The sequence below is a fragment of the Artemia sp. Qi Xiang Cuo genome, chromosome 2 (genome assembly GCF_049724085.1).
Source record: "Artemia sp. Qi Xiang Cuo chromosome 2, ASM4972408v1, whole genome shotgun sequence".
NCBI classification, from domain to species: domain Eukaryota; kingdom Metazoa; phylum Arthropoda; class Branchiopoda; order Anostraca; family Artemiidae; genus Artemia; species Artemia sp. Qi Xiang Cuo.
In genome coordinates, this window is record NC_142795.1 from 26470988 (window position 1) to 26490054 (window position 19067).

At 36.2% G+C, this 19067-nt stretch overlaps 1 protein-coding gene across 1 annotated transcript in view; it reads right to left on the reverse strand.

Moving 5' to 3' along the window:
• Nucleotides 1-630: 630 nt before the first annotated feature.
• Sap30 (SIN3-associated polypeptide 30) overlaps nucleotides 631-19067 on the reverse strand; it is a 33219-nt gene continuing 14782 nt past the window's right edge. The window contains exons 4-5 of the mRNA XM_089108038.1: nucleotides 16017-16280; nucleotides 631-868 (exon numbers count right to left, since the gene is read on the reverse strand). Coding sequence (XP_088964164.1) covers nucleotides 731-868; nucleotides 16017-16280 — 402 coding nt within the window. The 3' untranslated portion in view covers nucleotides 631-730. The remainder of the gene's footprint in view (nucleotides 869-16016; nucleotides 16281-19067) is intronic.

Below are 19067 nucleotides of genomic sequence, written 5' to 3' on the forward strand. Positions count from 1 at the left end.
TAAAACTGGCCTTATCATCATTCGATGGTGTCAAAAATTCCACATTGTCATTCGACTTAAATTCTCATTTTTTTTTTTTTCTCTTTTGAAGAAATCAATTCCTTCTTTGAAAATTTTCCCATATATAAGTAACGCTAGTATCTTCTCTGTACACACTTCTGCATTTTCCTTTATGGCCTATTTTAGGGGATAGTTGTTGTGACTCCTGAAAAGGCTATCCAAAGAGACTTCCAATCTTGGAAATACTTAATCATCAAAATGAGGCATAGGAGAGGCTTCTTCTGTAGCAATATCACTTCTCCAAGAAAATTCCTACCAGTAAATAGTTTTTCTTAATAGACAGGTTTTTCTCACGGCCTTAGATTGGGGGTTACTCAAAAGTATTTAGGTGGCAAAATCAAGTTCAGTAATTGGGGTTACTAATAGTAATTCAAAACATGCGTATTTAAAAATTACAATAGCTAAGGAACACAGCATAAATCATATTTTTTCTTATCATAAGAGTTAGGGTGTAGCTAATTGAGGAGTCTAAATGAGAAGTTTTCTTTCCTCTATTGAAAAATCAATATTACGAAGTTATTGGAAACAACGTAAAGCCTTTTTTTTATAATCGAATGCAAAACAGGACGGAAACAATGCTCTTATATATAGAAAAAAGATATTCGACAAAATTGAACAAAGGAAATAACCACTTTCGTAAGAAATAAAAAAAAAAATCGTTTCTCTTTCATCACCGTACTTCACCTGAACTATCATTTGCTGCTGGTTTTTGATCCATTTTACTTCGTCGAGTTTTAACCATATATACAAAGTACGTCAGGGCGTCTTTTTCTACAACGGGAATAGTAGAAAAATGTCGTTGGAGAGTCTAAAAAACAACAATAATGCTTTAAATTAAATTTAATGGAAATTGAAAATTTAGAGTACTGGATACAGTAAAATTCAGTAGTTAAATAAAACTGTGACAAAGGGAGTAGCCTTAAGAATGTCAAAACAGACCACTGGTTTTTGTTAAGATTCCCTTAGAATACTTAAGTTTGTGACCTAACGTTATTGTATTGCCTTCTTCACACATGTGACGACTTCAAGTTCCAGTTTCATTTTTTTACAACATACCTACAGCGACAAAATTACGAACTTACACAATCCCCCTTAGTAGGATTAACGGCCTGATAAAGTCAAACTAAAAATCCAATATATCGGCCATGTATTTAATAGCCATTATCAACAAAAGGGTAAAATAAAAAATGAAATTTTCAAAACCATAAACTTGAACTTTCTTTCACCAACCTACATTTGAAGTTCGCTTTACTTTCAAGTGGAATGAAAAAAAAAACTGTTTACCCTTGGCCCAGAGAACGATCCTTGAAAATTCCAAGCTGATTGGAAAATCTATTTCTTCTAGCTTGCCCCCACCCCCTTTTACAAGATCCAGGCCTTTTAACAACCTCTACCTCCCCAAAAAATGTATGAATCGATGCTAGACCAAAAAGAAACACATTTCTATACTACTAATTTTATGTTCATTTTCACAGTTCTGTCTGCGTTTTTAGGAATTGTTAAACTTGCGCCGCTTTCCAGCTCCTAAAATAGATTGCTGGGCAGGTGCCTGGTAAACACCTGGATCTGAAGCGAGCCCTTAAATTGTCCATGCCTAATTACTTTTGGATACATACTTTATGGTTTCCCAAATAGTTCTGTCCTTGGAAGATAAAGAATGCTTTGAAAAAGTTGAGCCAAAAAGCCCGCTTAAATTTTTCTGATGAAAATGACGGCCCTCAACAAGTCTTAAAGCTAAATCTCATTACATTCGTTTAATACCATTCGATACTTTAAAAATCATTTTGCGAGCCTCAGCGTCGGCGGACCGTCTAAAAGATAATGGGCTCATTTGCGAATTTTCCAATTATCAGAAAGAACTCAAATAGCTGCCAAATTACTCAAATGATAATTCCTTAAAACTTTAGTAATAAATTGATAGGGGATCTTGAATGTGTCAGTAGTTGACAAAAAATAACGAGAAGCTAGTATAAAATAAAGAAAACTACATTTTTTACTAAATTTTAATCAAAGCGTTTCTATTCAATGTATTTACAGTGTAAATAATACGTCTCCTGAGTCCAAGGCCGTACCCAGAGGGGGAAGGGGTTAGACCCCCCCCGAAATGTTTGTTTGACTGGTAAAAACGTAAAAAATGGATATAAACAGATTTTGTATGCGTTTTTTGAGTTTTTTTGGTGTACCCCCGAAAAAAAAAATCTTTGACTAAAACCCCCTCCAAAAAAATCCTGGGCACGGCCTTGCCTGTGTCGGCAAGGTTTTCAATCAAAGCGAATAGTACCACAGGGAGCTCCTAAAGCTGTCAAATTGCCCAAATGATATTTCCTTTGAGCTGATTTTTTTTACGTTCCCCTAGCATTTATGCCAGAATATTTTTAGGGACTGCCCTTTCCTGAACTTTAAAAAGAAAATTCTGCTCCGTTTAATCAAAAGGAAAATTCTGTTCTGTTTAATCAAAAAAAAAAAACAAAAAAAAAAAAATCACGCTTTCTATTGATGCAATGTGCATCATTTAAAGCTGAGTTAAATCAAAATTTTATTAAACAAAATAAAATGTAAAATCTCATTAAATCTGTAAAACCCAAACTCCGGTAAAAAATGGGGGAAGATAAATGTTTTTTTTAAGATTTCCGGAAAGTAGGTGTTGACTTAGTTTTCTGTTGTTAAATTCATGCTTTCTATTGATGCAATGTGCATCATTTAAATCTGAGTTAAATCAAAATTTTATTAAACAAAATAAAATAAAAAAATCTCTGAACACCCCACACTCCGGTAAAAAACGGGGGAAGATAAATGTTTTTTTTAAGATTTCCGGAAAGTAGGTGTTGACTTTTAGTTTCTGTCGTTTATTCGGGTTTCTTATCCATGCTTTACAAGTTACAGTCCAATCAATTCTAAATAGCTTGACCACACAAACTAAGAAAGTTCATAATCGACGAGAAAGGGCGATTCTTTAAGGTGCCACATTGCCTCAACGTGAGATATAGCGAAAACCAGACTACAGAAGTCTTACATGGCATTAAGAATGTCACCATTAACCGTTTTTTCTTTCCTCACGCTACCCAGGACATCTTTTTAGAGACTCAGATCCATATTTGCACACAGGGGTGAGAAATATTTGCTCCTCTGAATGAGTACTGACCCGTTTTGGTCTGTATAAAAATAAGCTAAGAAAAGGGACACTTAAAAAGCATCTTTATAAGGATTTCTGTTTCCTTTATAAGGATTTTATAAATTCTTTATAAGGGTTTCTTTATAAGGAATTATGATTCCTTTATAAGGAATCTTTATAAGGTTAAAGAATATAAAAGATTTATGTTTTATACTGGTCCTACATAGTTGCATTGACAAAGTTTTATTACCTACAAAATTAATTAGTTTAAGGAAATGGATATTCAAATAGATTTTGAACTTTATTGGCATTTTCTCTTTTAAGTACTGCTTTTTACGATTTTGTGCCACAGACAATTTAGGCCCAGATAAGCGAATATTTGATGTTATCAGAAAGCCATTTTTTTTTTACTTTCCGGCTTGCAAAGGAAGAGTGCCAAACGCAGGGCTCGGAATGATTTCTGCTCATTAGAAAAGGGACTACGACTTGTCAAGGGACTTTTAGGGGTGAAAAAAAGGACCAATAGGGACCAAAGTGGGAAGGAATTTTGAATGCCATTCATGGTCAAAACCTTCCTTTGCTTATGAATCAGAAACGGTGGCCAAGCCACCCTAAGAATCATCCTATTCATGAGCCTCGGAAGGAAATCATTTTCCCTGGAGATGGGTAGTTATCTTCGTTTTTCCATTTTCTTTTTGTTCAAACTTATAGTTATGTTTATTTAAAACGAAAATAGAAAGCAGCTTCAAGACTAGTAATAAGTAAAACAACCCATAAGACTTCAGCTTGCAAGCTAACTCATTCACTTCTTTGAGAGATTGGTGAACTTGTTTATCAGGTCCAACTTCCTCTTTTGTATGTCCTTATCTGCCTGCTCTTTTTCATCTGTTTCGTTTTTTCGTTTTCTCGGTGTTTTCATGGCACTCTCTAGTAGGGAATTGACCATGGCAATGTCCACAGAATCATTTGAAGCCACTGCTCTCTGAAAGCGATCGGTGGCCTCTTTCAAGGGGGCATCAACAATTACTCGTTTTGTTTTTCAGAGGCCCGCTTTTCTTGCAAAGATTCCTCAAGTCAATCTAACTCTTTTTTTTTGCTAGAGATGTCAGCTAGGTTCAGCTCCTTTTCTTCTCTTGCTCTTGAATACTTTGTTTATCAGCTTCTTCTGTTCCTTTACTCTCCACATAGTTTTAGTATTTTGACCAGGCCAACATAGCCAAAGTCAACAATTCTTTGAGAATAGGACACCTTTCTGGTTTGCCTACACATATGTTCAATTCGTCAATCACACACAGCTTCGCATTCAGGACTCTTGCTGGCATGGGGGCTCTGTCCAATGGAATAAGTCTTCCTAAGAGAAAAAAACCCTCTACGTCAGTACTGCTGTGCGATAATGTCAACGCAGCTTTTACAAGCTTCGACAAAAGCACACACTTTTTCCCAGCAAAAGCATCCATCATTGAGAAGATTTGATGCCAGTAATGGCCGACGTATTATGATATTGACTCTGCTGAGTTGTCGGCTTGCAGCAATACCCACTCACTTCTAACATTGTCAACAATTACTCCAATAGATATTTCTCGAGGAAGCACTCGCAGGCGAACGGTGAAACCTATAGTTTTCCAGGTGTTTGGTTAAATGGCACGGGTAAACGGGGGGGGGGGGGGCAAGCATGACTCTCTTATTGGACAAATACTTGTGTGTTAGCTTTTGGAAAGGCACGCCTGCCTAGTCTCAGGCAGGTTGACCAAGAATTTAAAATTGACATAGGACCATTAGATTGCCTGGAATGAGAGGGAAAGAAGGCACGCCCACCTACGGTCTTAGGCAGGTTGACCAAGAATTTAGAATTGACATAGGACCGTTAATTTGCGTGGATTGACAGGCATACCAATAACTTATTCCGATCCCTGCAAACGTTGGTGCATTGTATTTCAACGTCTATATAAGATTTAGGTTTTGCATGGACAATAATCTAAGTTTTATTCTAGTGGTTGATATATGCTACTGCAAAAGTGCATAGTAGACTGTATTGAGAAGAGTTGTAACTTTCCCGTGCAGGGGGGGGGGGGGGTAAGAATCCGAGACAAAGAAATTATTGTTTTAGGTTTTTCGTCTAGTTTTTACTTTGCCTATATTTTCCTGGTTACAGGAGTATTGTAATCCTCCTGGAAATTTTTTTTTTCGGTATTTTATGTCCAGGGCTGTAAGTTTCCAATTTTTGACAGGGATTATTTTATGTAGATGTTATGATATAATCAAAACCTCACAAACAACCTTGCGCTATGATTATCAAACCTGAAGATATCAACAATAAAAAGTTTACCAGCTATACAAAAAGTATACTTTGTACCGCCAAGTAAATGTCGAATCTGGTAGAAGACAGAAAGATATAATTTGAGTAGACAGCAATTAAGAATAAATTTGAGTTAATTGGATTTTTTTCAAACCAATTTCTCATAATTTTTATATTCCACGTTGGTATTTCCACAGTGACTTTAAAATAAATGAAAAAAACGCATTATTCATGTATTTTTTTTTTCATCAATTGGTATGAATACGATAGGCTTGGGTATAACTTTGGTTTCGAGGTATAAAAGCAGTTCGAACTAAAAATTATAAATTAGATGGGCTAATGTGTCAAAGTTGCTATGTCAAAATGTGTTATTTCGCGAAAACAAAATAATGAGTCTAGTATGTCAAAACTCTTCATTTCGTGCGAACTTTTCAACCCGTCGTTTGGAGAATGCCTTATGAGAATTTGCAGGATAAAGCTAGCAGCCTAATTGAAACCATAGACTATTTATTCTTCTGAATTTCTACTTTTAATATACTATTATTACATTTCGATTATCTCTCTTAGTTTTTGGAAAATTTATATTCTGCTTTGTTTTGTGAACTCAAGTTTCGTCATTAAACACATTTAAAACGTTTATCATTGTGGTATGTTTGGACTGAGCAAAAAAAAAAAAAAGTAAACCTTTTATTCCATGTTCAATAATTTCTTTCCCGCAAGAAAATAAATTTTGAGACTGTGCTAGCATCTGAAAACAGGGAGAGCCCTGTCTCAGAATTTTCCCTTGGACATTTGTAAATATTGCATTTGTTTGTGTTAATAAGCCCTATATACGGATAGTAATAATAATAATTTATTTTTGCCCTCTATCGATGCATTAAAAATGCACTAGAGGAGTACAAACAAAGAGAGAAAAAAAAAAAAAAACACAAACAGTTAACGAATACAGTACCAACATGTCTAACGAGAAAAAAAAGACAAACAAGTGGAAACTTAAATAAACACTAAAATACTGGACGTAACGACCTACCCAGAAATATATCATAAAGGTTAAACAGAAAGTCGAATAAATTCCTACATCGGTCATCAAATGGCAAATAAATCGTATGCCTCACAGAATAACTCATATGGCTTATAAAATATACATTAAAAAACAACGAGATGAGACATTAGAGGCTTTTTTTTGCTATTGGTCACTAGTAATGTCACGATGACGTTGACAACTCGACAATCTTGGGGCTTACTTCTCCTTACTATATACATACACACATATACATACATATACGTATATACATACACATACATACATATATACCCACACATACACACAAACACATACACATTTGTTACCCCTTTTTGCTACATTAAAACAATAATGCACTAGAGGAGTAAAATCCTTTTAATAGACAGTGATGATGATAACAGTGATAGAAATTCACAAAAATACCAGATATTTCGGTCACATATACAGTGACCGTCATCAGTAGTAAAACTCTGATGTTTTACTATCATGTTAGCAGTTTTACTATTGATGACGGCCACTGTATATGTGACCGAAATATCTGGTATTTTTGTGAATTTCTATCACTGTCTATTAAAAGGATTTTATCCCTATTTGTACTTTTATTTATCGTCATGGAAAGGCAGTGTGGTCTCCGAAATTATCTACGTAATATTTATGGGGATGATTTGACCAAAATTGTGTACAAATATAGTTTTACTACTGATGACGGTCACTGTATATGTGACCGAAATATGTGGTATTTTTGTGAATTTCTATCACTGTTATCATCATCACTGTCTATTAAAAGGATTTTATCCCTATTTGAACTTTTATTTATTATTTAATTTTCAGGATGTTGAGTGTCGGCATGGTGGATCGGAAGATTTTGGGATTTTTCATTTGAATTGCCAGGGCCTAAATGCGACATTTGATGTTTTAGCGAATTTAGCTAAAATTAATCTTTTCCATGTGCTTGCTTTGACGGAGACCTGGCTGAGGGACCACAATTTTGCTCTTTTAGATATACCTGGATATACTTTGTTTACTCGGAACCGGGAGTTACGTCAACACGAGGGTCTTGCGGCTTATGTTCGCGAAGATCACATGTTAGAGTCCGAGACGATCTAAGTGAATATAAGGAAATGGTGTGTGAAACACTAGTATTAGAAGCTAAATTGAATAGTGTTGATACATATTTAGTAATTGTATACAGGCCTCCTTCTGGTTCTATTCAAGAATTTTTTGAGAATTTTCAGGAACAGCTGGCAAAAGTACAAATTAGTAATAACCCTTGTTTCGTTCAAGGTGACTTCAATATGAACATGCTGGATACGGAATCTTTACTGACTTCTCAGTTGATAAATTTGTGAATGTCTTATGGTCTGTTCCGAACGAATAACATCCCAAATAGGGTTTCTAGGACGTCTGCGAAGCTTTTGGATAGTATTTTTTACAAAGCACCTTTTAGATCGCCAAGAGTTCTTGTAAATATGGAATCTGACCACTTTGATGTTTTTGCAGAATTTGAGGTATCTATCCCTAAGCGAGAAACTCCTAAACGGAGTAAAAGAGTTGTAGTTTTTTATCGTAGTGCCCTATTGAAACTAAAACATAATATGGATCATATTGTTTGGATATCTTAGTTTGGAAATGAGAGTGATATAAATGCTAAATTTACACTCTTCTATGGTAAGCTTTTAGAAATGGTTAAGGAAGTGGGAGCAGTGAAGAATTCGAAAGGTCGAAAACATTATGGGAGGAAGCCATGGATGACGCATGACCTTCTTCGAAAAATAAATGTAAGAGATAGACTGTTTAAGTCATAAGCTTTAAAACCTATGGATGAGAATAAATAGCGATACCGTGCTTTTCGTAATGGTTTGAATAATCTCCTCAGTGAGGCTAAACAAAAATATTTTAGTATGAAGTTTAAGGATTTTAGTATTTTAGTAAGGATTTTAGTATTTTAGTATTTTAGTATGAAGTTTAAGTTTAAGGATGTTAAAGGTAACCTGTTGAAAACTTGGCAAATAATCCGTAATGTTATAGGTCAGCGGTCTAATATTCTACCAACTGAAGTGACTGTTAATGAGGTTATAATTGCAGATGGTACTGGGATATGTAATGAGTTTCTAAATCATTTTTATTCAGTAGGCCTACGAATAGCCGAGATGATTTCTTCGTCTCCAGAAGACCCACCCTTTGGATCTACTCTACCATCTCCTGCAAATGTATCACTACATCTAAAGATGATTACATTAGATTAGTTAAGTGATATTATCTATAGTATGAAAAATAGTTCGTCCAGTAGTGACCTGGTGAGCCTAAAAATTCTAAAATGCATTTTCTCTTGTATATCTGGTGGTTTGACATAACAGATTAATGATTGCTTCCGTCAAGGAAGGTTTCCAGATTGTTTTAAAAATGCAAGAGTGACACCGGTTTACAAAGGTGGTGATAGAAATGATTTGGGTAATTATCGCCCAATATCAGTCTTGCCAGTTATTTCTCGTCTTATTGAAATATGTTTTAGTAATCGGTTGACCTATTTTTTTAGAGAAGTTTAATTTGTTGAATAATAATCAGTTCGGTTTCAGAAAAGATAGGAAGACAGAGGATGCATTGATATTTTTGACTAGTATAATTAACATAGCTTTAGATAAAGGATTTAAGGTTGGTGCAGTGTTTCTAGACCTACAGAAGGCCTTTGATACAGTTGACCATGGCCTACTCCTGGAAAAATGTGAGGTCTATGGGATCCGAGGTAAAGCTCTTGACCCTATACGAAGTTTCCTTAGTAACCGGTACCAGTTTGTAGAGATGACTTGTATACAATCAGGACCCCGCCCAGTGACTAGTAGTGTCCCGCAGGGGTCAGTTCTTGGTCCGATTCTTATTTTATTGTATATTAATGATATGCCTAACTGTATCCCAAGTTGTTGTTTTAATGTTAGTGATATGGCCAAAAATCCCAGGAATGAGACGGTATCATTATTTGCTGAGGACACAGTTGCTGTTAGTACCACGAAGACAGAAGAATTACTTCAGACATCGATGAAAGATGCTATTGAAAGGTTATACTCTTGGTTGAGGGTAAATAGGTTAAAGATTAATCTGGGTAAGACTAATTTTGTTATTTTTTCCCGTTCATCAGATTTTTATCCATGGATTAAGGATATTGTAACACAGTATGGAACTTTAAAGCGGGTGTGTTCTTATAAGTACCTGGGGGTTTATATTGATGACGTTTCATCATTCAAGCGCCATGTACATTATGTTTGTAAAATTGTGTTTCGTAACCTGGGTATAATGAGAAAACTTAAGCATTTTTTCCTCCTTTTGTTTTGCGCCTTCTTTATTTTTCCCTTATCCATCTATATATATTGTATTGTAGTAGTGTTTGGCTTGGAACATTTCCTTCTATTGTTCGGCCAAGACGAGTTCTACAAAACAACGCTGTTCGGCTGTTAGACGGCCTACAACCCCGGGATTCGGTATGAAACGCGTATGAGCGTGTAAAGATACTGCCATCTTCCGGATTACGGGAGTTGTATACACTTCTATTCATTTTTAGGATTCAGAAGGGCATAAACCTCCCATGTTTTCATAGCTTGGCAAACCTGAGATCTTCTGTTCATGATTATGATACTAGGTCATCTGTAGAGATTAATATTCCGCTGGTTATTTCGGCCCGATCGATGTTTTCTTTGCTTCACAGGGAGATCAGAAGTTGGAACCATCTTGATCAAAATATAAAAAATATACGTGGTATTTCTTCGTTTAAGATAGTAATTAAAGGGGTGCTTTTTAGTAAGTATGAATTTTAGTGTTTTTTTTTTTTTTTTTTTTTTTTTTTTTTTTTTTTTTAAATAATGATATTGGTAAATATTTATGGCTACTGGGGGTGATGATTATGAATATGATAGTAAATTTAATGAAATGTTAATGTGTAAGGTTTGTGGTGCCGTTTGGGAACTGTGATATAGATAGGTTGTTTTTTTATTCTTTTGTTATGTTAGTGTATCTTTTCCACCCCTTGGACAAGTTTTTACTTCTTGGGAAGGCCGCTAAACTTATGTTAAATTGTTTTTTTTTCGAATAAATATTTCTCTCTCTCTCTCTAAATATAGGGTGGGATATTTCTCGTCGCAGTTCTAAGTGCATTGTTGAATATTAATGGACTTAAAACTGAGCCCCGCTTTACTCCACGCTTTAGAGGAATGGGACATGTCAAACCGTCACTAGAACGGACCCGGACTATTGAATTCTGGTACCAATTCCAAAGGCACGCGCAAATAAAGCCGCTAGTTCTACTACTTAACAAAGCAACTAATGATTGTGAATGCAAAATTTAGTCAAGAGTCTTAGTTATACAAACCGCGGATACACACAGCCTGTTCTTCACCCTCTTGTGTCGTTTCATTATAGTCAAGAGCAGACAGTGTGCATTTTTGACTCCTAAAACTTTCCTGAAACCAAATCGATAACCCCCAGAATCACACTTTTCACGCACAAATGGGCAAATTATTTTTTCAAGCAGCTTACTAAGCACAGAGCATATGGTTATAGGTCTATATGAATTGCAAAGCGCGGGGTCCTTATTCTTTTTAGACACACATGTAACTTCACATAAAGTCTTAGGGACATATTGTTGGGACAAAATTATCTGAAATAACAGAGCTAAGTGTTCGAACAGGACATTTGTATCGCACTTCAAATGCTCTACTTGCAGACCATCCACACCAGGGACTTTGCCTGTTTGAAGAAGATGAAGTTGATAACATAGAAGGAGTAATAATGATGTAATTTTTGGGGGATTCAGCTTTGACAATTGTTTCTGTAATATTACATGGAAATCGCTGTCAATTGGTGGTGGCTCGGAAGAATAAATTGACAAGAAAGAAGTGTGCCCTTAATTACTGGTAATTTGGCTTTTCAGGGTTGAAGTGAAATATGCGAGTCTAGTAGTGTTTCTCAAAAAAAGCTGTGGGTTATTTTTTGTTGGCCGTGATAAGTTTTCAAATAGGCATTTTTTCCAATTCTTCACAACATTCTCAAAATTATGCTTCGCCCATTTACCTAAACCGAAAACTATACCTGAACGAGGTCTATCGCAATCCTTCCATATTCTATACCAAAAACGATGACGGAGTTTAGCCCCCTTTAACTTAGGAAAATCAGACCATCCCCTTTTACGCGTGTTAGTTTTTACTGATTCAATAGGGACGGCAACATATGCGGCAACCAATAGAGAATTTGATATTTCAGCAAGGGAGCATTCAATATCCAGGAGGTCCCTACAACGCAAAGAACAAAGAAAGTGATATGGTATCTTAATTTTACGGAACATAGAATCTAAATTTTCCTGATACATCTCCATATCTTTTTTATCCCACAGCCCCTTTGCGAACCGTTTTCTCGCCCCTGATCCACAAGTTAATGACGATCGAAGAGAGCAGGACAGTTCTAGATGTGAATGGCCACTAATTAAAAAATCTTGTGATACATGTACATAAAGGCTCCCCGATTCTTGAAGATGTGTTTTAATAAAGCCCAAATCTGAGGTACTAACAGAATTGTGCAGATATGTGAAAATTTGATCTTTATGTTAAATATGAACGTCAGGTGCAAACTAGGTCTGTAACATCTAAGAACGTGAAGCATTATCATTCTTTAAATCTGTGTTAAAGTTTCCGAAAAGCAGAATTCTTTTTCCTGATGCCCTAATTTTATGCGTGACTTTTGATAATATAGTATAAGCAACATTACCGTATATAAGCAGGACCCTAATAAGGAATTACTTATTGATACCTCCACTTCACCATCCTAGCCTTCACAAATATACCTGGCTGATTGGCTAGTCAGTCTTTGGTAGTCAATAAACGGGCCAAACAAATAATAAAGAATTGCATGACATAAGGTGGTATGGAAAGTCGTATCGAAAGGGGGGGGGGGTGTACTGGGCTTGAACTCCCCCTAATGCATATAAACTAATTTTCGATGCGTTATTTAAAGACTTTTTTGTCCTCCTCCTCCCCAGAACAAAATCCTGAATACACCTTTGGTGGTATGACAAGAAATTTGTTGTGACGTGGGAGTTGTTGGGACTCATTTGAATAATAAATTTGTGGGGCCTCATTTATATGGCAATTAGAAGTAGAATCAGCCTTACTTTATCTCCATACAGATACTTTTGTAGATGAAATGCACTAAAAACGCAGTTAGCCATGAGGTACCACAGTCAGGGCTGCCACAGGTTCAAGGGGTAAGGTACTTAGGGACCTCTTTTTAATCGAAAAAGGACCTCTCTAGTGACCATTCTGAACTCAAAATGGACCTCAAAACTCAGTTTTCAGAAAGCTTTTGAAAGAAAAAGCAGTGACACATCACCAAATGACACTTGACTAAGAAAAAAAATGGGAATATTTGCAGACATCTCTCCATGATCAGAGGCCAAGTGATAATTAAGAAACAGACCACCAGGGAATAATCATATCATGGGAGGAGCTTTTTTCTTCTTCTTCTTTTTCTGAGCGCTTTACTTTCGAATATAAAAATCAGATTGAAAAATATGATAAAAGATAAGAGTACGGTAACTAGAACACACAACCTATTAGTTTCCCTTTTTTTGCACTGCCTTCTGCTGCAACAGAGATGTGATCAACAGTTTCTTTGACTCTAACTGCTGCTGGGCGGTTTCAAGAGTAGCAGTTACCTTTTTTTGTTTATTACGCATCGACAGGGTCCCATCTATCATGGCCTGCACAAACTGTATCTCGACCCTTCTTTTCAATGCCTTTTTTCGACCAGTTATGAGCTTCCTTTAGAAACTCGTCAGCGGCCTATTCCTTGGAGCCAAACGATTCTTTTTTTTTTCTTTGAGAGATTTTTCGAGAGTTTCTATTGTTTGTCTTTTCAAAGAGGTTTTAGCGAGCTGCTGCTCTCTCAGCCGTTCTCTTGCCTCAAAATCCTGCCGCTCTTTCTCAGTTTTTTTTCAAGGCTTTTTCCTGCTGTAGGTACAAATCCTAGCTCTTTCTAGAGGATTTGGCTAGTTTTATCAAGTCCTCAATTATAGCAACATTTTGCGCACGTCCTCCAAATCTGGCAAACCCATTTATCACAAACAGTTTTGCATTCAAAGTTTGCTCATTCATCAAAGCTCTTTCTTTGCTGAGAACTCGCCGGGAAAGAGAAAAAACCCTGCTCAATACTGGCAGACCCGTGTGTAATGGACAAAGCATTTTTTACGACTTCAGGCAAGTTTGGATATTTCCCTCCCCGAGTCACATTGTTCCACTTGTCGTCGATCCTTCCTGGCTCCAAAGGAAGCCGGATAACTGGACTAGCTCAAACTCGTCAACTAGCATGTCCTTTTGCGTCACGATCGATAGCTTTTGGGCAACACATAATCAACTCTGAGCAGAAACTGCCTTTGAAACTTCATTGGGATGCAGAAAAGTTAAACCTTTGAACAACTATAAAAATTTCTGGGGAGCATTTGTTTAAGGACATATCTTGCGGCAGCCGAATAATGCTTATGAACACGCTGCATGAATGAGCGTTTTGGAAGCTCGTCAACTGATTCAAAACAGTCAATAATTTCGTCACTCATAGCTGTCTGTAGCAGCGGCACTAAGTTCTTTCCATCTTCAAATGGCTGAAGCGTTAGTTCATCCCTAAGCTCTTCGATCGCTTCGGGTATTTAATAACTCGCCCAGGCAATGTCAAGACCAGCAGATTCAGCTCCGTACAGAGTGCATGCAATAGGGGCTCTTCCCGTTGAAACTTATCGGTGAAACGTGTGAAGAGGTTCAAATTATCAACAGCAAACTGACAATCTCCTTTCACAGTCGTTTGTTTGATCAGCCGGATGATCTCTTTGTACACATTTGATTTCATAAGACTAGAGTTTTTCTTTGGATTATAGACACCGAAGTACTCATACAGAGCTGGCATCTGTTCTCTTAGCCTCGAAGCGGCAGGCCTATCGTTAACCATCTGGTGGGTTCGTGTTTCAAAAAGCAGGACTTGAAAACGCCAGTTTTCTCTTGAATTTTTCCGTGTCTTCTTGTCTACCCGACCAGCCACTAAAAACCTACTACCCTTTGATGATCAGATCAGAACAATTCTCGTCAATTTCCTGCAAACCCTTGCGAAAAGCGTTGGGTAGCAAATGGATCTTGCAAGTACCAATATCAAGGATACCTTTGCTACCTGTCAATTCACTTTTTTCACTTTCAATCAGCCGGAAAAGTTTTTCGTTCACTTTCGGACCGTCAAAAATTAACGTTAGTAGTTTAGAGATAGATAAATCACTCATCGATAGTTCCAGCTATTTCTGATTTCAGCTGTGGCATGTCTAATAAAAACGTTTTTCTGATGTCCTTCAACCACTCGTTTCATTTTTTCGGACAAGAATCGGATCCTCATTTGAAGCGTTTTCTTTCTGAGTTTGTGGTTTCGTCAAACTCGACAACACAATAACTGATGCTGACTTCATCAAGGGTCATCTTTCGGAAATGGGATTCAAGAGCTTTGGTTAAAAAAATTAGCGAACCTAATTCACCCAAAGGGGACGTTTTTGACCACTGTGTCTTTGGACAATTTGCAAAATACATCTGCTATTCCGTCTGCGGATTCCCCAGAATACTTGGACTCAATCATATTCAGAGCCCTTGTAATTTCTGCGACTGTTGTTTGATCCCGCACTATATAAGCATCTAAGTGCATGGGCAGTTTTGTCAGTTCCCCACTCTCCATGGAAGATGCTGACGAGAAACGAAGCGGTCTTGGTGTCAGCTTTACGCTAACACTCTTCTTATATTCAGCAGTTCTGGGATACCGCTGTAAAGTGTAGGATCCCTTATGGCTGAATAGTGATGTATTGCAGATAGAAAAGTAGAAAGAGAATAGGTCTCCCGGAACGGCTCTACACCACTCTTTCATTTGGTGTCCCGTCGCATCTTTCTCTTCCCACCAAGTCTCCTTGAAATTACACTTTCCCATTCTTAAATTGACTGAAACATCAAATACTAAGCCTTAAAAAAAGAAAACAAGATAGTGGAAAAATACATGGGCTATTACCAGAAATGCATTCAAATAAAAAAAAAGGCCGCTAGGAAGTAGTCTAATAGTTCGAGAAATGTATGTAAGCTCAAAATCGTTCAAGAAACCTGTTTTTAACAACGCCTCCTTCATATTTTGTTCCTTGAGCTATTCTCTTTTTTTTCTCTGTGTGTAAAAATGACACAAAGAAAAGAGTTTTCGAAGTAATTAACAAAGCCAACCGAACCCTGCCGCCTCCTAGCCTATTGAGTCCAGAGGCAAAGGGGGTCATCCCTTTTATTTAGTAGACTGTCTGCTCGTATGTACTCGTATATTAACATCCTAGATTATAGCTTTTACTGGTCTAGTGTTTAAATTAGTCTAGCGACTTTCCGTCAATTCTGCAATTGCTTTATTTTGACCACATAGGTAACCCAAAAGAGCAGAAAAACAAGTAAAGCACGTCGGTAGAAACGAAGAATAGAGAAACTTTAACAAACCTCAGCAAGCTGGCTTTTATTTAATCCTGGCTTAGTTTGCACTTTAAAATGTCTTTTGTACCTCCGCAAAGTGTTTATTTGTAACTGAATCAAATCAACACCACCAGGCAATGGAGGATTTGCTCTCTCCTCTGGGCTACCACTACCATTACCGTTTTGGTCATTCTCCATCTCGTCGTCAGAGGTGCTTGGTCGACGTTTAGGTCGGACTCGCGCAGTTAAAATCTGATTTTTGTGGTAGTCACAGATATATATATGTCTAGCCTACAATTGAAAGAAACACATTAAAATAAGAAAACAAAGAGCCGTGCAAGCTCTAATTATAGTTTTTTATAATTCAACTTAAGGACATATCGAAAGGCCTTTTTCACAGACATATCAAATTCTCGAAACAAGATTAAGAAATAAAGTCGAGCAGAGAAGTTTAAAAGACTTGATTTTTGAATTTCAAAATGTGAAAACATTAAAATCAAACCCATAAGCCACAACCACAATCTAGCTTTCTCACAATCGAATTGCAGTGAAACACCATTTTCTTAGCCTCGATTGGCGTATTTAATGATTTAAATTATGAAATTGTAACCCTGATCGTCAGCGGAAAAGTCCTCAAGAATGTTTTGTAATGTAGGCAGAATATTTCTTAGTCCTTGTATGCACACTATATGGCCTATTGGCCATAATTTAAGCAAGGTTTTATCAATATATGTTTCTTCAACGATAAAATTCCTTCTCCAAATGGCTTTTATTTGTCATATTTAAGAAAACAAATTTAATTTTTTCAGATATATTATTTATATTTAAAGCTTTATATTTAAATAAAAGAACCCTTAAGGTTGTTTTTTCATTCTTCTAAAAGCTGACAATTTCCTACACACAAAGAGCACATGCGAAGATGGCTATATAAATGAAAGTAAGCCTTCCTCCGATTACAAATTTAATTAGCTTTTAACCGATTACAACTAATACTTTACACCACCAAAGATACTGTAAAGCCTTCCTCCGGTTACAAAATTTACTCATGGCCATAGTATCAAAGGTAGATACTTGAAATTATTACCAAATGTTGAAACATTTTTTTCATGTTTTACCAATTGGATTACAGTTTAGTATCAACGATGTCTAAAAAACAGAAAGCTTACAAATCAGGAAACTATATAGTAGAATTTGACGATATAATTTTTACGAAGATCACTCCCTTTTTAGGGACGTTTTTATTTTATTATGAATACTAGTAAATTTCCCTATGCGCATAATTTTGGTAAGTAGCTTTAAACTTAATGATTTTTACAATTTCAGAACCGCTATGAAAACTCAATTCTTTTGATTTATCAGAACTCTTTTTTATAGTTCTGTTTACTGTTACCACAAGTTCCTTACTTTAAAAGGTTTGTTACCTTTTTACTCTGTTTAATGTTACCACAAGTTGTTCCTTATTTTAAAGTTTGTTACCTTTTTACTCTGTTTACTGTTACCACAAGTTGTTCCTTACTTTAAAAAGTTTATTTTTACCACAAGTTGTTCCTTACTTTAAAAAGTTTGTTACCTTTTTACTCTGTTTACTGTTACCACAAGTTGTTCCTTACTTTAAAAAGTTTGTTACCTTTTCACTCTGTTTACTGTTTACCACAAGTTGTTCCTTACTTTAAAAAGTTTGTTACCTTTGTAACTGTTCAACATAAACTTTCAATTTATTGATTCAAATAATCAAATGAGAGGTGTCTTCAATGGATCAAATAACTTTCTATATGAAATAAAATACTGCATAGTTGTCAAAATATAAAAGTATTAATATACATTCAGGGTATGTAGGAAGGGGGAGAGGGCCTGGCCTTCCTGAAATCTAAGATTTATACGACTACTGAAGATATTTCAGAGGTTGTATATACATTTATGTCTATCTGTTATAAAAAAAACTCAGTCCTCTCTAAAATTGCAGAGGAACATTTGGCAAAATTCCAGTGGACTTTCCCAGTAGGCAAAGCTCATATAATATGAACAATCTCAGTTGGCCAATTGCCTACAAGTTCTGTGGACATGGTCAATCATAAATCTTTGAAAACCTTTTATCTGAGGTCTCCAATTGCCTTCAAATGGCTCAGAGAACTAACAGACTATTTGAATTACACTTACTCCATGCCTATAGTTCTGCCCTAGGATGGATGATAGACTATCTATCAACAAACGAAATGAATCATTTTTATTTAATTCTGAAAAAGGTGATGTTAGCTTTGCCTCTCACTGAGACTATCTGTCTTGGCTTTACTCCAATTAACCATGGTTCCCAAATTTTTCATCACTTTCACCAAGTTAATTTTAATTGGGAAAAATTCTGCTAAAAATCTGGCTCACAAATTACCGCTACCTAAATACTGGTATCAATAAATATCATTGTGAATGGGCCCTGCCCTGTTACCAGGGCTGGTGATACACAAAGGCAAACTGAGGGGTGTTTCTGATTGCCTATGACTTTTCTGACTTCTTAGACAGTGTAATCGCTGAACTTCAGCAATAGTACAGACACATCCAACAAAGAAACCTGGTTTTACTCTCCAATACTTTCATACCGGATTCAAGTCTCTATCTTAGATATTCTGGTTACAATTATGTGAATCAGGTAGTAAAGACTTTCCAATATTAAGAATTTCCAAACTCAGGCTGATTCCAAAATGCTTTATACAATCTGGCTAGCTAAGAAACTAATCAAGTCATGTTCTAAGGCTGAAGCTGAACAAGACCCAGAACTTAGCAAAACATCGACATTCTTCGTCACTATACACAAGGAAAGAGGTACACTAAACGTTTTCCGCAACCCAATTCAAGATTCCTCCAAGGAGTTTAGATCAACCTAATGCCTTTCCCCACGCCGACAGAAATTGACTGCTAATAGGTGTTGGTGAAGATATCCTAGAAAAAGAAACACTGTTGGTCAATTCTATTGATCTGCACACCTTATAATTGTTAGATGTTAGTTTTTATTTTGTAAAAGATCTAGAGATCCAAAATGTGGATTTCGGCGTCAAAAAACGAAAACACAACAAAATTATGTCTAAA